Genomic DNA, 19,596 nt, shown 5'->3' with positions numbered 1-19,596 from the left:
TGAAGAAACATGCATTTTTTTAGATTCAATGAAATATTTTTGTGGCTTTATAGTTCATTTCTTTTTAACAATGAGTAATATTTCATTGCATGTATATACTAGGTTATTCACTCATGTACTGAAGGACATATTGTTTACTTGTAATATTTGGCGATTATAAATAGAGCTGTTGTAAATGTTCATACTCAAGTTGTTGTACAGACATATTTTTGGATTGGTTGGTTAACTGTGTAGCAGTGCTGTTGTTTTATCATCTGTCAAGAATGTGCTTATTTTGTAACAATTTACCAAACTTTCTTCCAAAGTAGTACTAACTTTTGCATTCTTATAAGCATTTAATGAAAGTTCCTCCTGGTGGCAATCCACTGAATCAAACAAGGTAGATAGGCAACACTGCTTGGTACTATGTACATGTAAGCCTTCCCTGGTATATTTTTTTCTACAGTGTCTTCTGAAAAATGTTCTACAGTATCTTACTTCTTAAAAATGTGTATCTAAAATGTACCAATAAATGTTTTGGTTAAAGCAATGTATTTCTTACCCTGCATCTGAGCCATTTCCACAGAGTAAAGGGTCTTTTTGTCCATCCAAAACGTAAAAGTGACCTGTTAATATAAATAATGCACTATTTCATATAAAGCCTATTCATATCCAGAATAAATCAAAGTTTAATTATTTTGGTTATTTTTGAAGTGTACACCCATAATGTGCATCTGCAAAAGGGACTTGGCACAGGCTGTCTCAATTCTAGTTGTAAATACATTCAACAACTCTAACGTTAACATACGTAGCAATACTTACTGTCATCTCCAATGTAATCTTTCCAATTAAATGTACTCATTGTTACATTAATAAATGTCCCGTTTGAGTCCATTGTGCCATTAAAATAGGTAGTGGTGTTGGTTTCAAAAGCAGAATTGCTTGGGGGCCATTGCAAACATTTATTCCGCAGGTTGCCCATGAACAGCTGCAGCCCAATTAAAGCAAACACGCTCAGACAGAACACAGTCAGGATCATGACATCAGAGAGCTTCTTCACTGACTGGATCAGAGCCCCCACAATGGTCTTTAAACCTAAGGAGAGAGAACTACATGTCAACTAAAGAGGAGAGCCATAAACCAATATTTCTTCTTAATATTTGCATACTTTCCACTTCCCCCACAAATGTTTGCTTGGCTATACAGACAAAGCTTTATGGAGAGCCTGATGAATTATAAAACACATGAAAGGCACTGGAGATTCAAAATGAAAGTTTATACACCTAGGAAGGAAGTATTACGTGTTTTTTATGTGTTTCCATAAACATGTAAGAGACAAAGTTCCTGTATTATTTTTCCCTTCAGAATTTTGTGTTTCGTGAGGCTATTTCCCTCTAAACTATTCTTTGCACTTGCCTCCAAGTAGCAGTGATTTCAAGGAGAAAAGAATTTTAAGATAATAGAAATCCCATGCCATATGCATGCCATTCCATAATAATCTTTTCTCCTTTATAAAAGATCTATTTTAAAAATAGATCTGCAGCAAATGGTAAAATACAAATCAGTTTGTAAAGCCATGGTAGCAAAGCTTTATCAGAATGCAAGAGAGAAAAATTTTACATTGTAAATGAGAGAGCAACCAGTCATTTTAAAAATAGATATCTCATGCAATTTTCTGTTAAACTCAAAGGCTGACTTTATATAAGTATAAACTATCTCAAATTTTAGACATGGAGCTGGCATAGAAATATTTTTGGCATCTTTGATAAAGAATAATAAAGAACAAGGCTAATTCTATGCCCCTGGTCTCAACCTCAATATTATTATTGCCGTGTATTTAAAGCCAGCCTCGGTGTTTAACCTAGCTCTCACCTGGAATGACTGAAATAGTTTTCAGTGCTCGGAGAACTCTGAACGTTCTCAATGCTGAGACATTGCCCAGGTCCACAAACTCTGTCACATATCTGTAATAAGGAGTTCACACACAAACACAATAACACACAAGAAAAGTTGGAGATATAAGGAGCCTACCACCTTACACCAGTTTCTTCTTACCTGGAATTACAGAAATAGTTTTCAGAGCTCGCAAGACTCTGAAAGTTCGAAGGGCTGAAACATTGCCTAGGCTTACAAATTCTGTTACATACCTGTAGAATTAAATCAGAGTTACTGATAGTTTCGGTAAAGTTCATACTAAATAAAGAGTTAATGTTGGATTTGGCACACAGAGCCCCTTGAGTTAAACAAATGAAATTGCTGTAGATCTTAGGGTGCTGTATGCTGAAAGTTGCCTTTAATGAAAGGCATTTGTTACTTTATTTCAATGTAATTTTCCTAATCTGAACACATTTGTTTGCAAAATTGATCAAAGTACAGTTGTTGCTTTAAATTGTAGTCAATGAATAACTTCATTTTGATGAAGAGAAAGACTATGGAACATGAAAGTAATTCCACTTCTAGGTTATTTACCAGATTATTTACTTCGCAATATATGGATTCTAATATGCACTCTCAATATACATGAGGAACGTAGTTGATTTAACCAGTAAGATAGCTCTACAATTAAAATATGTTTCAACAACTTAGTTTATGCTACAAATGTTTTAATTTCTTTTAATTCATCAAATTTTAAAAATTACTCACGCCATCACAATGACACTGAAATCCAGCCAGTTCCATGGATCACGAAGGAATGTAAAATCTTCTAAGCAAAACCCTCTTGCCAAAATTTTTATAAGTGATTCAAAGGTATAAATTCCAGTGAATGTGTATCTAGGAAAAAGCATCCAAGCCAAAATTAAAATTTCACTTGCACAGTTAAAATAGTATGGTGAATACTGTAGTTTTGTTATTTTTTAATTCACTAAAGTTTGCTCCTTATTTCTATTTACCAAAAACATATTAATTTAATTACTGTCATAACACTAAGTTAAGGGTTAAACTGAATTGAAAATATATTCTTTAAGAATTTGTTCTAGTTAAGTTTTGGAATAATAACTTTGTATAATTTGTGGATAATCATTAAGCTTTTCTCTTTAGAATAGCAGTGCCCAATATAAATATAATGCAAGACACAATGCAGTATTCTAATTCCTGGTGACCAAATAAAAAGATAAGAAAGATTATGTGAATTTAGTTTTAATATTATATTTTATTTAAAATAGCATATCCAGAATTATTGTTTCAATGGTTAAAACGAGCCCAATTTTAAGTCTCAATAACAACATGCAGCTGGTGACTTCTTAATGGGGCAATACAGCTCTAAAATGCAACATAGCTTGGAACCATTTATGTAAAATATTTCCATTCAAATTTCATAATGATTAGATTCATTTTTAAGAAAATTTTACATTTATTTAGAAAATATACTTCATTTTGTTTGGACCAATACGTGTCATGTATAAAGTTATAAAACTACTCCTGAATGTCTCCTCTCTCTCCTTTCTCTTGTTTGAGATTCTATATGTAAAAATATATAATTATATATAAATACGTCCATGATTTTATATAGCTACACATATATAGTCACAAGAAATGTTTCAATTCTCTAGTATTTTATGGGTGCATCTATGCAATACTAAAATTAATAGATAAAATTCTTGAATCTAACCTTGCGTAAGCTAGTACTTTTCATGCAGGGGTCACATAATTTAGACTTTACTTGAATTAAAATTTCAGCTTTCAAAATGGTGAAAAACATTTCTGTTTGCTATAATGTAGTACATTTCTAGTCCTTTTCCTTTGAGCATTGACAATGAAAGTTATTTATGTTTTGATTTCTTCCAAAAATAGTCAAGTACTTATTTTCAAACATTTTGTTCTTTGAAAGAAGAATTTACAATTATTTTTCAGAGTACTTCCTCCAAACCACAAAGGTTTGATTTACTCTTATTATAATTCATTATATTTTCCAGCCTACCAGTACTATATCCATGAAAAAAGTTAGGATAGATATTTGTGAAATGTTTCAACAGAAAGTTCTTTCATAAAAGAAAGTAAGAGAAAAATGTGTGCAGAAATCTCACATCCAGTTCTTCTAAGTGCACCGCTCTTCTATTTGTCCCAACAACTCAATTTATTTCATGAGGAACAAATATTATCACTGTTTTTATTGATTATGGAGTAGCTCACCGTTAGGTAAAGTTATATTTTACAATCCCAAGCTTATGTGTACTTAAGTTTTAGCTTGGATTTGTTGTGTGCTACAAGTAATAGCCATGACATTTCCATTAGGAGAGATAGCTGGCCTTTTAAAACATCTGTTCATCACGTTAAGAAGTCATGCTGTACAGTCTCTGCTTAGGCTGCACTATGTCATCTCCAGAGTCCCTAGACTAAGATTAAAGTCTCCTATTTCTATCTTTGGAAAAACAGAAACATTTGTGGGACACTTGGAGTGTATGGTTTTGGTATCTGTGTATAGAGGAGGGTCCTAAAAAAACTAGGCCAAGTTTTACACAAGACCGAGATTCAAAAGTGCTTATTAGCAAACAGATTGGACGGGTTCATGGGAAACAAGAGACCTTGATATTTCTTGGCTCAGCCCCCACCAGGCTCCTGTCATGCCGTCCATGTCCACTGTTTTGCCTGTAGTGATGAGGTCTCTAAAAGTGCCTCATCTCACTAATCAATGTCATCCTCAGACAGTACTGTCTATGACACACTGCACAGTGACTGTTTCTGTATCAGTGACTTCTGTTTGCATCTCAGAACGGAATTATCTTCTCTTTTCATCAGACTCTTTTTTTTCCTGGCAACAACCATTAATATTTTGCTTTGCTCCCCCTGCTGACTGGTTGTCAAGATTCTAGAAATAATTGATCAGAAAACTGGTGCGAAGTTTTCTAATTGAAAGATGTAAATCAAAAACTTTAAAGCCGAGCCTATTTTCATCATGTGTATACATCTCTAAGTTAACACTGTTCCTTTAAAAAGAGACTTCACTATCCAAATGTACTTTTACCTATCTTCAGTAATTCCAGCCAGAGAAATCCCATGCAGAGAATTGTTTTATATAGGTATGTGCATTTTTAACAGCAAAATCAGACACGGTAACTGAGAGCTCTGTTAAATGGCCCACTTCAACACAAGAAATGGATCCTCTGCAATAAGAACTTTTAAAAAGTATTTAAAAAAATATTTAAAAAACTTTCGCTAATGTATTACATCACTAACAATGGCTTGCAAGGTGTTCCCTTACCTCCCACAGAAATCTAGGAAAATATGTAGAAATAAAAAGCGGCAGTGTCTATTATATCTTAGCTCTCATTACTTTAAAAATATGAGTGATCTTGAGCATGATGGCACACACCTATAATCACAGTATTTGGGAGGCTAAGGCAGGTGGGTCATGAGTTCAAGGTATGCCTGACTAAATTAATGAGATTTAGTCCCCAAATTAAAAAGGGCTGAGAATGTAGGTCAGTGGTATGGTACCCTTGGGTTCAAACCCCAGTATCTCTCTCTCTCTCTCTCTCTCTCTCTCTCTCTCTCTATTTATTTGCTTAAACACTTGGTCATTGTATTGAACCATACATGAATACTCTATATGATTTAAACACTTTCTGTTTTACACATTTCGTTCATTTCATTCATACAAATAATCTTATATGTGACTGGCAAGGGAATATTGTATGATGCAGAAATTGTATTTGTTCTTGCATAGTTTTCCCACCATATAATGTTTGAAACAAGGAAGACCTTTTTTTTAATCACACTCAATTTAGTTTAGCAAAACTTTTAATGTAGGAAATCAGTAGAAATGTTTTCTTTTAGTGCAAACGAAGGGTTGGTGTCCTCAAGGACCTCTGTGCCTAGATCTTTCTATGTAAAAATACAGATTAAATATTTTCTTTTAGTGATAACAAATGCCCTTCAGTTTCAGTATCAAGGGAAAAAGGATGAGGAGACCTAGTTTTTAAAGCTTTGAAGGACTCAATGGTTGTGATTTTACGCATTAATATTGGAAAAATAACTGGGTAAGCATCTTTTTATTGGGATCATTATTGCTTTTAATTAGTACTCTGGTTACAAAGTTTCATAAGTTTTGAGTGCTATGTTCTAAGCATGGCTTGCCTTAAACCCTGTTATTTTTGGAGCACAGATTTTCAGAAGATATTTAGTTTCCTTAGCAGAACACATGTTCGGCTGGGTTTTAACATATATCCTGTGTCTAAGTAACCTCTACATCTAAAGTTTTACTTAGCATAAACAACTAAATATAACCATTTTGAAATCAAAAAGGTCTACTATAATAATATAGAGGTAAACACATCTATTTAACTAGAATATAACAGTAACAATAATATATTAAAATAATTTATTCCATCAGTACATTGATCATTGCATTACTATAATATATTGCATTTATTTTATTTTTCTCATTGAGTTTCTTGGTACCTTTTAGGTATACAGTACAGTTACATTCATCATTGGGGTCTTGTACCTTTACATGACAGGTCTTGGTTATAATGTATTGCATTTAGAATGCTCAACTATGATTGAGTCTTCATTTTCAGGCCCAATGATTAGTTAAGATTGCCAGGAAATATATGCTAATTTATAATTTCTCTTAAATAGAGACTGTCACGCATTTGTTGGAAAAATACTTACCTCATAGAAGGAAAACTCCCCAAACAACTTTCCTTATCTTCTTTCATATTATGAAAATAACCTTTGCTGAGATAGAAGTGTTTAGCCTGATTTCAAAAAGCTTCAGAAACTATGTCAGACACAATTACAAAGGCAGTGCTAGAGAGTCTGAGTGTGCATTTCTTATTCTAAGCAGTATTCTTACTTACTCTACATTCTTTGTCCAATCTGGAGGGTTACTCAAGGTCATAAACACACAGTTGGTCAAAATAGTGCACATGATAAGCATGCTGAATAAAGTAGATTACAGTTAAGGAATAAACATTAGTTTGTTGCGATGGCCATTTAAAAATGATCCAATGTAAAAGTATTAATCAACACAGGATAACTGTGAAATTAATCATACTTATTCATATTAAAACAATGATTTTTAAAAGATACTTCAAAGCCTGTCACATGATTTGGTTTACTTTTTACACATCATATACTCATAAAATTGAATTTGATAAAGAACAATTTGAAGCAAATGAGAATTATTTTACTTCCAATTCATGCAATGAAATTGTACTACTAGGGGTCTTCTATAAAATGTGCTTAAGTAAACTTAAAGTAATATAATTCATTTCTTTATAGTTTGTGATAGTAAAGGGAGGTACAGTTTTGTGCTGTTAAAGTAATATTATTTTTCCATTTTTAAATTTTCACTTTATAATATAGGGGGACCCACGAGGCCACTTACTTAACTTCAAGTACCTAGTGTACCTCATACCAAAACAGATAAACACTATTCTGAGGCTTTCTTGAGAATTAGAATTCCTTTCTCTTGGTATAACAATACAGATTTCCCTGTATGAAAGTTAAAATTATTGTGAGATAAATAATTTTAAACACAAATACTTTCCAACATCAAGTTGTACGATGAGAAAACTGAAACACACTTTAAAAGGATACCCAGCTCATTTTCTGTGTCTCTCGGTCAATTAGTGTTTTTAGTTTGTACATAGGATTGTTTTGAACTTGTCTACGTAAAGTATGCATTCTTTAATGCTTCCTTATCTGTTTGATCATTACGTAGACATTTATTAAAGTTAACATGTATTCACATGTATTCTTCCCTTTCACGTACACTTCCTGACTGATGTACATGCGTTTGGCGGGGGGAAGGTGGGGAGTCACAGTTTTGAGCATGCCAGACGACCGCTCTTCTACTGAGCTACACACCGGCCCACAAATAATTTTAAGCTTTAAAACCTTTTGCTACATTTTCAACTCAGTACATAGCCATAAAGTGGACATTTAGTAAATATTTCCGGAAAGAATGAAGAATAGATTTAAGGGTTAAATATATAGAGACAATTAAGGCAAAATGGTGAATATTTGGCAATACACATAAGAACACCAACTCCAATAGACGGCTTCTTTGCAAATAGTTATATATGATTTCATTGACGCTAATGAAAATGTGAAGGAAATTTGCTCCTGTTCCTACTGCATGATGTAGTTCATTTACCCATTCATTATTGTGGTTTCACACTTACTTCCACAATCAATAATAATGTTATAATAATCTTGTTACAGTCTAAATAGCAGAAAACCAAAAGGAATAATCAGTTAAGCTAATGGTCCCAATGATCTCAAACAAATTACAGAAATGTCTAAAAGTAAGAATAACATTCCCTTTGAAAATCATGTTTTAAAGAGCATTTAGACAGTTCACATAAAAAGGATATGAGTGTACCAAAATCTTAATAGCAACTTTCCTAACGGGGTTTAGTGGAGTTAAAATATACAAGGCAGAGGTGGCACTGAATCGGAAAATTGCCTTCCCTTTATTCAATACTATAAAAGTCTGAAAAAGAAAATACGAGAAAAAAATTACTGAGTTAGACATGTGACTTATTTGAGGAATTTATCACATCAAGATCCTTTTTTAACCTCATTTATTTATTCAAACTTGTTTCTTTAAACCAGTTAGCATGGTGCAAACATGTTAGATGTATTCTATAAATATGTGAGGCATTTCTCCCCTAAGTTAACATATAGTTACAAATAAAGATTCAATTTACCATTATCTAATCGGTCTCCAAGACTCTAACTTGCTGATACAAACTGATATCCTACACAAGGTTTTTTACAAAATTGTACTGCAGCTTTACAGATTTCATTTCTATTTAAAGCTTGCCATCTGTCTTCAGCTTTGGTAACTTCAGCTTTGGTATTCTGTACACATTGCTATTAAAATAATCTTTTACAAATATTTTAATTATACCAAGTATTTTAATTATATCAAATATTTTAACTCCAAAGTTTGTAGTGGCTTCCTATTGTCCCTACAGTAGTTCCCATGACTTAAACTATTCATGTATGTAGAGTTACCTGGTTTCCCTGATTCTATAGATCAGGTGAGCAGGGTTCAGCTTCCCAGCTAAGACCGAGAAGTGACATCTGCCCTGAAAATAAGCCTGAAATACATCATTTCAAAGAATCTTCCATAGCTAAAATTCTATTATCTCAAACCTGTCATGATCAACTTAGCATTTAAGCTACACTGCCCAGGGATACCTGTAGCATTCCTCCAACACCCCTCTAGCATCATCTTTTATTTTTTCCAATTAGAATTATCTCTGCTCTGCCCAGCATAACCCTTTTGTCAATCCACTCACACATGTGAAGCTCTCCCTCTGACTCTGAAAACAAGTGTCACGGATCCTTAGAGAGAAAGGTGGCACCAAAGAGGTCATCATATACAAACTCCCTGCTATTTCAGGAAGGTATCTCCAGAACAGACTTGACGATAAGGTCCCACCTACAATGGCCAGTATTTAATAGAGGGTCTTAGAGTAGCTTTTATATTAGAATATTCTGGGGAGATTTTCAAAGTGCTAATTTAAGTCCCACTTCAGACCAACTGAATTAAGAAATTTGGAAGATGATACCGGTTTTAAAAATTTCCTCAGGAATTGTATTATGAAGTCAGGGTTTAAACCCTACTCTCTGGGAGATGTTCTCAGCTGTCAAAATGATTTCCTGATTTGAATCTTTCTGTTGTCTTCTGATCACTCCCTAATTGTTTCCCTTATCACTAACCTTTAATATATTAATTTGTACTCTTTTGCACATTGCTTGTAATCAGTCAAAGTAGAAGTTTCCATTGTGTTCATGCCAGGGAGGACTGGATTAGATGTTATAAACCACTGAGTACAAAGAGCCTGTATCTACTTCTCCATTTTGCCACAGTATTTAATGGGGTTGTTTGCAATGAAACACTTGTTTTAATTAAATATTGGTTTACCATTAAGATGCTGCTCACCTTTATGGCATCTATCCTATATATTGATTTACTTAATAATATGTTTTTACCCTTTACCCTTTAAGTAAGGGCTGTATCCCATAAATTCATATTCACTGACAACATGCTCTGTTTGAAGAGGTAGGCAGAAATATTTATATTGTGAGTATAAAGGGCAGGGAAATTAAGTGTTCTGTTTATCAGCCTTTTGTATTTAAGACCATACATCCAGCCATTACTTAATAACCATATTCAATAAACTGCACTTTATAAGTTAGAGGAAGAGGCTAAGTAAACTACCTTTTACTAATAGAAGGATTATCTGCAAGGGACAGTAGACCTCAGGAAGACTTCCCTGTAAGTACAGAAGCATTAAAAGATTGTATTGACTTACAGGATTAGATCATTTAATATTACAGTTAAACAAGATGCATTTAGGCATTCAACAGCAATAATAACATGCAAAAAGCTCGTAATTTAAGGTGAATGATTTCATACTTTTTTGCAGACAATTTATCTGAGAAATAAATTTTGCAGTGTTAGGAGAGAATTTTATTCTGAAATATCTCCAAAAAACAGTGAGCAGGAACAAATGGTCCCTTTCAACATGGAACCCTGTGTTCCTCCTGCAAGATTAGCCCATGTAGAACTAGTGGAATTAAAGCGGACACTCTAAGATCAGCTTCGTTGGTTGACAGGTTCTGAAACAGTGAAGGCCTTAAGAACCAAATCTCAGTTTATTTCTAGAGCATAATATCTGCCACAAACAAAATCCTGAGTTATGAGAAATGAGGAATAAAACTGATGTCTTGTGTAGTGAAAGAATTACAAGAAATATATTTGAAATTTGGGGCTTTGCTATTCATGATGTACTTCAACCAAAAATTACTTGAGAACTCAGTAGATAAGTAGGTGGTGGATAAATAGTACCAATTCTAAAGTCAGATTTCCAAGTAATGATGTGCCTTTAAAAATAAGAACATGTTGCTACTAACATTAAAATGCTATAGCTGAAAATATTTTGCATCAGATATTTTTTACTTCTTTTTCCCAGGCAAATGTACAGCTTACAAATTTGCTAAGATTTTTGTTACTTTGAAGTAAGAACAAGTTTTATATATCTATGCATAGGACTATGTCAATCACAGAAATTAAAAAAAATGATACAACTGAATTTTAAGTCCTTCTGTTGTACTACTAAATGCTATATGTAATTTAACTGCTGGGTTAAGATATTTGGCTCTAGAGCTGACCTGTTTAGGTTCAGATCCTGGATCTGTCACTTATGAGTCAGGTCCTGTTAACTTAATAAACTTTTCTCAACTCTCATCTGTAAACTGAGGCTAACAATAGCAATTGCCTCACCAGTCCACTGAACATTAAATAAGCTAAAGAGCTCAAATGGTGTCCAACATGGTACCAGCACAGCAAATGTTAGCTATTATTAGTATGGGCACTATTATTAAGCTATTACTCTAGTCCACTGTTATTGTTTTGAAGACATTTTTCTGGTCAACTTAAAAGTCATTAAGATGTATTGTGACGTTACTCATCTGGTTAAATTAATGGTGACAATTACACTATTAAACTGTACACTGTTTATTTATTAATTATTTTAGACAGGGTTGACCAAGTAGCCCTACCTGCCCAGGAACAAGCTCTATAACCCGGGCTGGCTCTGAATTTGCAGTCCTCCTGCCTCTCAGTCCTGGAATCACAGATGTGGACCACCATGCCTGACTAACCTTTACAGTTTTAAAGTGCTTTTCCCTGCATCATTTCATACAATTAACACAGATTCATGCCACGATTTTAAATTCTAGAAGTTGTTCAATTAACTTCTTGCAAACTCCTAAAAGGTCACAGACTACCCACGTTGCACGTCAATATTCACCCATAGAAATACTTCATGAATTAAAACAGTGTAGCTAGCTAATGTGGTCTACACCACCTGACTATATCATGGTCCAAGTCTGGTTCTCATTCACAGAAATGATTAAAGTGGACTATGCCAGCACACAGGAAAACTCCATTTTTCAGTAGAAGACTCACATTAACTGAATTTAAAAGCCTGACACATAAAGTCAAGTGCCAATCTATTTACAATGAGAAACATTAATTCACATAGATTAAATAATTACAATGGCATAACTATCATGTTCTTTCCATTTAGTAGATAAATGGGAAAACAAATTATAAGCAGACGCTTCCATGTTATACATAGTGTCCAAACCAGCTGACTTAATTAAATGCCACAGAATGTTTATTGTCATGTTAGGCAGCCTGTGGTAGTCCCTCTACAATGAAGTAACCCCATGAGGAGGAAAATGTTTTGAGATCTACTATTAAAGATCTGTCTCCTTTATATGATGTTTACCACTCTTATTTTCCTTTTCTTTCCAAGGTCATACCGAGTGAACCATTCATTTTCTTTAATTAGTAAATAGTTTTAATTATGTCAGAGTAAATTATAGCCCTCTGTTTTGAAGACATTTGCAAGCATACATACTGTAGATCAATAGTTCTCAGAGGAGAGTTCCTTTCTAGTTTCTTAGAAAATAACTGTCTCATTACAATCATCAATACTAATACAGTAGCTAAATTTCAGAACATTAACTCTGCAGTATAAGACTGAAATAAATTTTATTGTGAAATAAGTGATATATATTTAATGCCAAATTTTATGAAACTTTTTTAAAAGGAAAAAAGGGAACCTGTTTAACTGTTTCAGTTTGTTTTTATCACTTCAAATAAATAAAACATTTTAAAGATTGCTACTCAAAGTGTGGCCCACATTCTACCGGCAGGACAGGTATCATGTAATGATCGATTTGTAAGAAATGGAGGATCTCTTGTGCTGCATGCAGCATGGTGGTCAAGTCTACAACCCCAGCAACTTGGAAGGCTGAGGAAAAAGGACAGAAAATTTGATACTGACCTGAGAATTTAGCAATATCCTTCTTCAGAATAAAATTTGAAAAGGGCTCTAGGGATATCGTTTAGTGGTAGAGCCTTTATGAGTTCCATCCCTAATACTACAACAAGAAAAGAGAAATCTTGCCCCAACCCAGATGGGTGCAGTCAGAATTGTCATTTTAATAGGATCTTCAGATGATGTATACAGGCAAGTCTGAGGAGTAGTCCTTTAAAGCAACAGGACCAATCCCATTCCAAATGGTTAGTGTCATTTCCTTTAGGCAGCATCTATAACTTCAAATTTTGAATTCCTTGAATGCAATTTCTTCAACCATTGCCTTTAAAACTGTCTGCTTTGATTAATCAAGTTGTTCATAACTTCTTTAATCCACAAGTCACCAAGTAAGTGATATTAATTTATCTTTAGTTTTTACATTGAACTGTTTTTATTTTGATGAAGTAGAAATATAGACTGTAGTACTAAAATGCCTATACAGTCAATTAGAAAGGATAATATCTGCACTTATCTGGTTTAACTACAGAAATTGGTTAATTCTGATAGAACAATGTGGTTATTTTAACATTAGTAAAATACCTTATAACTGTGGCTTTAAACCACACATAGATTGAAAACAATTGAAAGTTTTTTTGGTCTGGTTTCTTTGTTTTTAAAGCATTCTAATCTTGATATTTTTTTCCCTTCAGAGTACTGTTTTAACCATGTGTAGTTGTTCCAAAATCTAGCCTGCCATAATCTCAGTGAGGTTAAAAGAGGTTCCTAATCATATTCTAGATTAGTGGATAGAAAGCAAATGTATTTCTGGTTGAACTTACACATGTATTATGTGCCTATGGATGGGTTCTAATACAAAGATTATTTATTGGGTTCCATAATGCAGATGATTGTGAAGAAAGTTCCAGCCAAATAAGAAGTATAAAAACAAGAAGTATAATATGGACTCATAATGTTGTATTAAATTTGGATTTTTACATAGCTATTATTTGGGTGTCTGTCATTTGTTTAACCATGTTAGCAATAGCAGGTAATTAGTTGTACTGATGTCATTCAAATTTTATTACTGTAAAATAAAGTATTGTTAATCTAGTCATATTTCCTCAGTATGACAAATTCTTCATGTCTTATAAATGTTTATGTTCATTATAATTTATATAAAACTAAGTGACAGTAAGGAGTACTATAAAATTTTTCACATGGGAAAAATTATGGATACACATATGCACCCATATCCAGTAATATCTCTGTTGCCAAACTCAATTTGTCCCAAATTCATGTTCAAACACTAAAAAGCTTGAGAACTGAACATGTTTTTCCCATAAGAAATAATAGAAAGCCAAATAATTGGTTCTGAGGCTCAAAAATTACACCTATAAATTCATTTTTCCAGGACTTTAACAAATTTCACAATGGTTTCTTTCTCTAACTCTATCATGGTTCTCAGTTTTCCCCTTAGCCTTAGTGCTGGTATCATTAACTTTCTTTGGAGCCATGGTTTCAATATTTTATGCAAATAAGGCGCACACACAAAAAGGCACAATGATGAATGTTTCAATGTACTGAAATGAGCACTGTGTGTTGTGTGGGCGAGAGCAGCGCTTAGTCTGAAGCTTCGCCCCTTTGTAACATATGATGCGCTCTTGGCCCTTATAGATTTTTCTCAGGTCAGATTTTCCATTTGACTATTGAGCCAGGTTAGGAACAAAAAGCACATTTTTTTCCCAAACTTTGCTGTTCAAGTAGTGAAATGTTCAACTTTGGAGCCATTCGACAACTGCAGCGTCACTGTATATAATTATGTGTGTGTATGTGTGTGTATATATATATATATATATATATATGCATAAATGAAATTATATTAAAGTTAGTTGTCTAATTGAAGACTGAAGGCACTGTATATAATTATATGTGTGTATATATATATATATATGCATAAATGAAATTATATTAAAGTTAGTTGCCCTTCAGATACAGATGGGAGAGAAGACAGTAAGACCCTTACAGGCATCCGTTGTTTAATTGAAGACTTACTGGAGGTATAAAGTCAATACTCACTTTCTTATTGATATAGTAGGGGTCCAGGTCCTCCAGGGGCTCTGACACCATCCCTGGAGGAATGTCTCCATAAATAAAAGGGAGGTTCTTTCCAGCTTCCAAGTCACTGTTTGGCTTTGGTTTGTTCTCATCATCGTCTTGTTCTTTTTTGGGTTTCTTGGCTTTCTCTTCTGCAGCACGGTTTTCGATAGCAACGAGAGATTCTCTAGTAAAAAGGTGGAAGCTTTCAGGTCCTGGGGGTACCAGCAGTGCCTGTGCCATCTTTTCATCCTGCACATTTAATTACGTTTAGCTTCTTGCATAAGAATTGTCTACAGTGAGTGAAAAAAAAATGCATGAGTGAGGAAAGCAAGTGACAGAGAGAGAATAAGAAAGTCTGTCAGGATGACATTTAATCGTCTTTAGTAATTTTAAAATTTGAATGTGAAGTCATGCCTTTACAGCTTTTAGTTGAGAAACATTATCATTTGATCTAATTTTTATTAAGCTGATTGGTACATTTTGCTGTACAATGCAGTCACATTCATCACTGGGATCTTGTATTTCAGTTGCACGCTATGTCTTGGTTCTTATTTTTTCCCCATTCCCCTGCCCTCCCTTTACCCCCTCCACCCTTCCCTATTTATAAAGACTTTGTTTCCATTTTTTCCTTTTCTCATATTTTTTCTTTTCCTGCTTTCTTTTCCCCTATCTGATCTAATTTTTAATAATTTTTTATAAATCTGCCAGAGTTCTGAATGGCAAATAGCTTGCTTTAGCCATTTTACAATGTATTTGTGTATTAAAATATTGCATTGAATGCCATAAATTAATTATTTGTTAATTAAAAAATAAAAAAACGTGAATGGATAAAGAAAGTGTGTATATATAATACAATTTTATTCAGCCATAAAAATAAAATATTAGCAATAGTCTGTTCTGAAACCTTTGAGTTAAAATGTTTTATGGTATACTTTTAATAAAAGGGTAATGCTACTACTACTTGTCAGTAAAATTGGGTAAGGGGCCATTCATAATTCCCCCTCTCCCCTTCTTTTCCATAACTTAAGTAACTCCTCAAATAATGAAGTACTCTTAACCATGAAATCATTGCAATACATTCCTGACTCAAAAAATTTCAGGCTAGGACAGGATTTTTTTCCTGACCCACTCAGTTCTGGGTGTATCATTAACTACTGCATCAGAAAAGGTCTCAACACCAGCAACAACAAGGAAGCCGCTGACTCTAGAAAGATGTATCCATCTTTGGATAGGATTTTCTTTTTATTATTTGTTTTTTTGGGTTTTTTGTTGTTGTTTGTTTGTCTTTGCTTTTTTGGGTACCAGGGATCGAACTCAGGACCTTGCTCTTGAGAGGCAGGTTTTGGAACCACCGAGCTAAATCCCCGGCTCCTTTTTATTATTAAGCCAAGTCCTTTCCCTTTTAATTTTTCACCTTGAAACCTTTGGAGACATCTTCTAAGGCAATGCAGAATATGTTTACTTCTCTCAGGTTTTCCACCCTTCAAATATTCAATGACAATTTTTAATATTCTTCCTGCATCTTTCCATTGGAATAGTGCTTAGCATTATGAATTGTGTGACTAGATTCCCTCTGCTCTAAACCCTGGCGCCACCACTTACTGGATGTGTGATCTTGGAAAATTGAACCCCACATTGCTTCAGTCTTTATGAAATGGGAATCATAGGAAAATTGATCTTCCAGGATTATAAAGAATAAATGCTTTAATTGATGTTGTGACTAGGATAGTTCTGGAATTAATGAGGACTATATTCATGTCAACCATGATAATCAGATTATCCTCAGTTCTTCTAGCTCTGAAACTTCTGTTACAGTTTCAAGTATCCCATAATTCAAACCATTCCCCTTTAAGTAAGATCTTGATGTGCTGGAACTATAACTGATCTTGGAGTTTCAGGAAGGCAGTGAGAGGTATAAAATATCAGAGCACATTCATGCAAAACTGTCAACTGGCTGGGAGAGGAAAGAGTGAAGGCAAACAGGTGGAAGGTGCTTACTCAATTTCCCATGGGAGGGAAAAACTTTTTATCTGCGGGCAATAAAACTATAAAAAAACTACAAAAAATACAGAAAATCAGATGCATGAATGTTGAAATATGAGTAGCCGTTATTGTATTTTCCATTATGCGCAAACCACATTTTAAAAATTGAGACAGAAAATAGAAACAATGACAATATCAGTCATCCTGTAAAAGTATCTGTATCTATGACATCAAAGTAATCATCATAGTTATTGAGACATTTTCCCATCCCTAACCACACCTCCTTCAGCCTCCTAATTTATTTTAGTGTCCATACTAGTACATCCCTTAAAACGTTTCCTAGTTCTTGGCAGTTCACTGCATGGCTATCCTGAGCTTAGAAATGAGAAACTCTGGATCTTTCAGTAATGTGAGAAAAAAAAAAGTATAGCTCACTGTGTTTATTGAATTTATACCTGAATCACTAGTTCTCTGATATGTTTCAAAGACAAAAGTGTCTTTTAATATTAGATGCATGTACAAATTAGTATTTATAACATTGCCATATTATAGTATCAGGCCTGTCAAACAGTTACATCATTTTTCCTACACATTTTTAAAAAGGACTCATGTTTTGTGATTCTGGGTTTTAAAAAATCTCTTTCTGTCTTTATTAAGTAACACATGAATTAGAAGACTCAAGTAAAATTCTATTTTCCTCAAAAACTAATTATTTCTTTTGTGCTTTCTAAATTTGTGGCAGGCAGCTTAAAACTGAACTAATGTCCACAGCCATCTCATGTCAATTTTGATGGCCATATGGACAGTCTGACTCTAGGCTATGTAGTTTTGAGTGCAGAATGAGCTGGAGCATTTTCTGCAAGCTTCAAATACCCAGAGACAAGTGAGACACCTGTCTCACATCACCTGTCACGAATTGAATTGCTAGGGTTCTTCCCAAGTGCTAAATGAGGAAGCAACAGCATGGCAAGCATATCTTAGGGAAATGCCCTGCAGCACGGCTCCTTTTTAGGGGTGAAGAGATTGTTTTTTGTATTTGAGCATTAGTTTAATTTACTTTGGTTTCTTTATTAGCTAACAATGAAATGGAAAACATGCTGAAATTGGAATGGGCAATCTGGGTTAGTAGAGAATCTTCCACTGAGAGATTTCCTGTGTCATTTAACCTTGCAAAACTCCAACTTCTTCAAGCTACTTCATCATGTAGGGAAGAAGACTTGGTTATGGAGACTTCTGGCTCTTAAGTTTTCAAAATAAAATAAAAATCAAACATGCAAATCTCTCAATAATCTTCATGGATTATTTTGCTTTCTCTACAGTGATGTTGACAGTCACAAAACTACAAAAAAGGTATTTGCAAAGAAATAAATATTAATCTTCTTTTTCATTTATGAAGGGCCAGAGTAAAGAATTTGATTCTTGATAAAAAAGGAAGTAAAAAGACTCTGGAATTATCATATCATTGCTCTAACTCCAGAGAAGATAGGTCAATTTCAGACTTTCAGTCTTACCTTGTAAGGGTACAAGGACAATTAGTGCTTGATCAATATTTGCATGAACTGAGAATTTAAAGAATTCAGTGAAAAGACTTTCTCATAGCTTCATCTACAGCCTTGTGGTTTAGAAATCTCTTAAAATCTTGGGCAATTCTGTTTTCATTTCTTCCTCTTTCTTGTTCTTTGTGAGCTTGTTATTATACAGAACTCATATCATTTTATATTAATTTGAACAGACTTAAGAATGATTATTACTGGGGACGGAGATTTAGCTCAGTGGTTCCACCACCTGCCTGCCACTCAAGTGCAAGATTCAGAGTTCAATCCCAAATATCTATCTATCTATCTATCTATCTATCTATCTATCTATCTATCTATATTACTGATGCATTGATATGGACCATACACTATTAATGAATTATATATGTATATATATATATACATATATATATACATTATAATTTGTTAAAGTACATTGGATTTAATATAGCAAATTTTTACCAGAACTATTTTTTTTAAGAACAAAAAGGGGGATCTGAAGAGAGATTCCTTTTGATTAAAAATAAAGATCCTATGTATGTGAATGTGTATGAGTAAAGAAAATGAAATTTTCTTTTAATGAGTAACAAGATGGTGGTTCAGTGAAGCTCATTATAAAAACAGACCACAGAATTTCAAACTTGGAAGAGACTTGAAGATCACTTATTCAGGAAATATTTATCGAGACTACTATGTATGAATAACTTTGCTTGGACCAGTACTAGAGCTCTTTTTTCTCAAGTAGCTGACAGTTCAATGGGAGAGACATATTTATGCAGATAATTATAAAATATTATATCCAGCTGGTGATTATTGTGCTCAGGGAAGGGTAGAAGGTGTGATTCCAGAAGTTTCCTTTGTTAATGATACTGGGGTAAGTTTTGTAGGCTAACTGGAGTTTCACAGGGGGTTGGGGTGGTATTAGTTGGGGAAGGGATGGAAGATATTTCATAAGAGATATGCTAAACAGTGAGCATTATGTGATTGGGCTCAGAGACAAGAAAAAGCATAGAGAGTTTGGAAAGAACTACAAGAGTTTTTATGGTGGACCCCAACCTGCACAATATGAGTGTACAAGACAGGATTAGGAAGTTAGGCAGGGTAGATCAACAAATTTCTTGTAGAATACACTACGGTAGGCCAAGATTGGAGAGTGACAGAATCAGTTGAAGGTTAGAAAGAAAGATGGTGACAAAATGAAGGATAGATAA

The 19,596-nt window shown here is 33.9% G+C and overlaps 1 protein-coding gene across 6 annotated transcripts in view; it reads right to left on the bottom strand.

Moving 5' to 3' along the window:
- The window catches only part of Scn3a (sodium voltage-gated channel alpha subunit 3), a 107,685-nt gene that overhangs the window by 64,362 nt on the left and 23,727 nt on the right, over window positions 1-19,596 (bottom strand). For 3 of the 6 annotated variants that reach the window (XM_033756326.1, XM_033756328.1, XM_010606874.2), the window contains exons 3-9: window positions 14,847-15,157; window positions 8,301-8,419; window positions 6,780-6,869; window positions 2,623-2,751; window positions 1,852-1,943; window positions 802-1,074; window positions 542-605 (exon numbers count right to left, since the gene is read on the bottom strand). In XM_033756326.1, the coding sequence (XP_033612217.1) occupies window positions 542-605; window positions 802-1,074; window positions 1,852-1,943; window positions 2,623-2,751; window positions 6,780-6,869; window positions 8,301-8,419; window positions 14,847-15,107 (1,028 nt within the window). In that variant the 5' untranslated portion in view covers window positions 15,108-15,157. Of the gene's footprint in view, window positions 1-541; window positions 606-801; window positions 1,075-1,851; window positions 1,944-2,034; window positions 2,127-2,622; window positions 2,752-6,779; window positions 6,870-8,300; window positions 8,420-14,846; window positions 15,158-19,596 lie in introns of all 6 variants that reach the window. The other 3 variants (XM_033756327.1, XM_033756329.1, XM_010606876.2) reach the window with 1 other exon arrangement.

The sequence above is a fragment of the Fukomys damarensis genome, unplaced genomic scaffold (assembly GCF_012274545.1).
Source record: "Fukomys damarensis isolate Sample0158 unplaced genomic scaffold, DMR_v1.0_HiC HiC_scaffold_26, whole genome shotgun sequence".
Lineage (NCBI taxonomy): Eukaryota > Metazoa > Chordata > Mammalia > Rodentia > Bathyergidae > Fukomys > Fukomys damarensis.
This window is presented reverse-complemented; position numbering and strand designations above follow the sequence as displayed.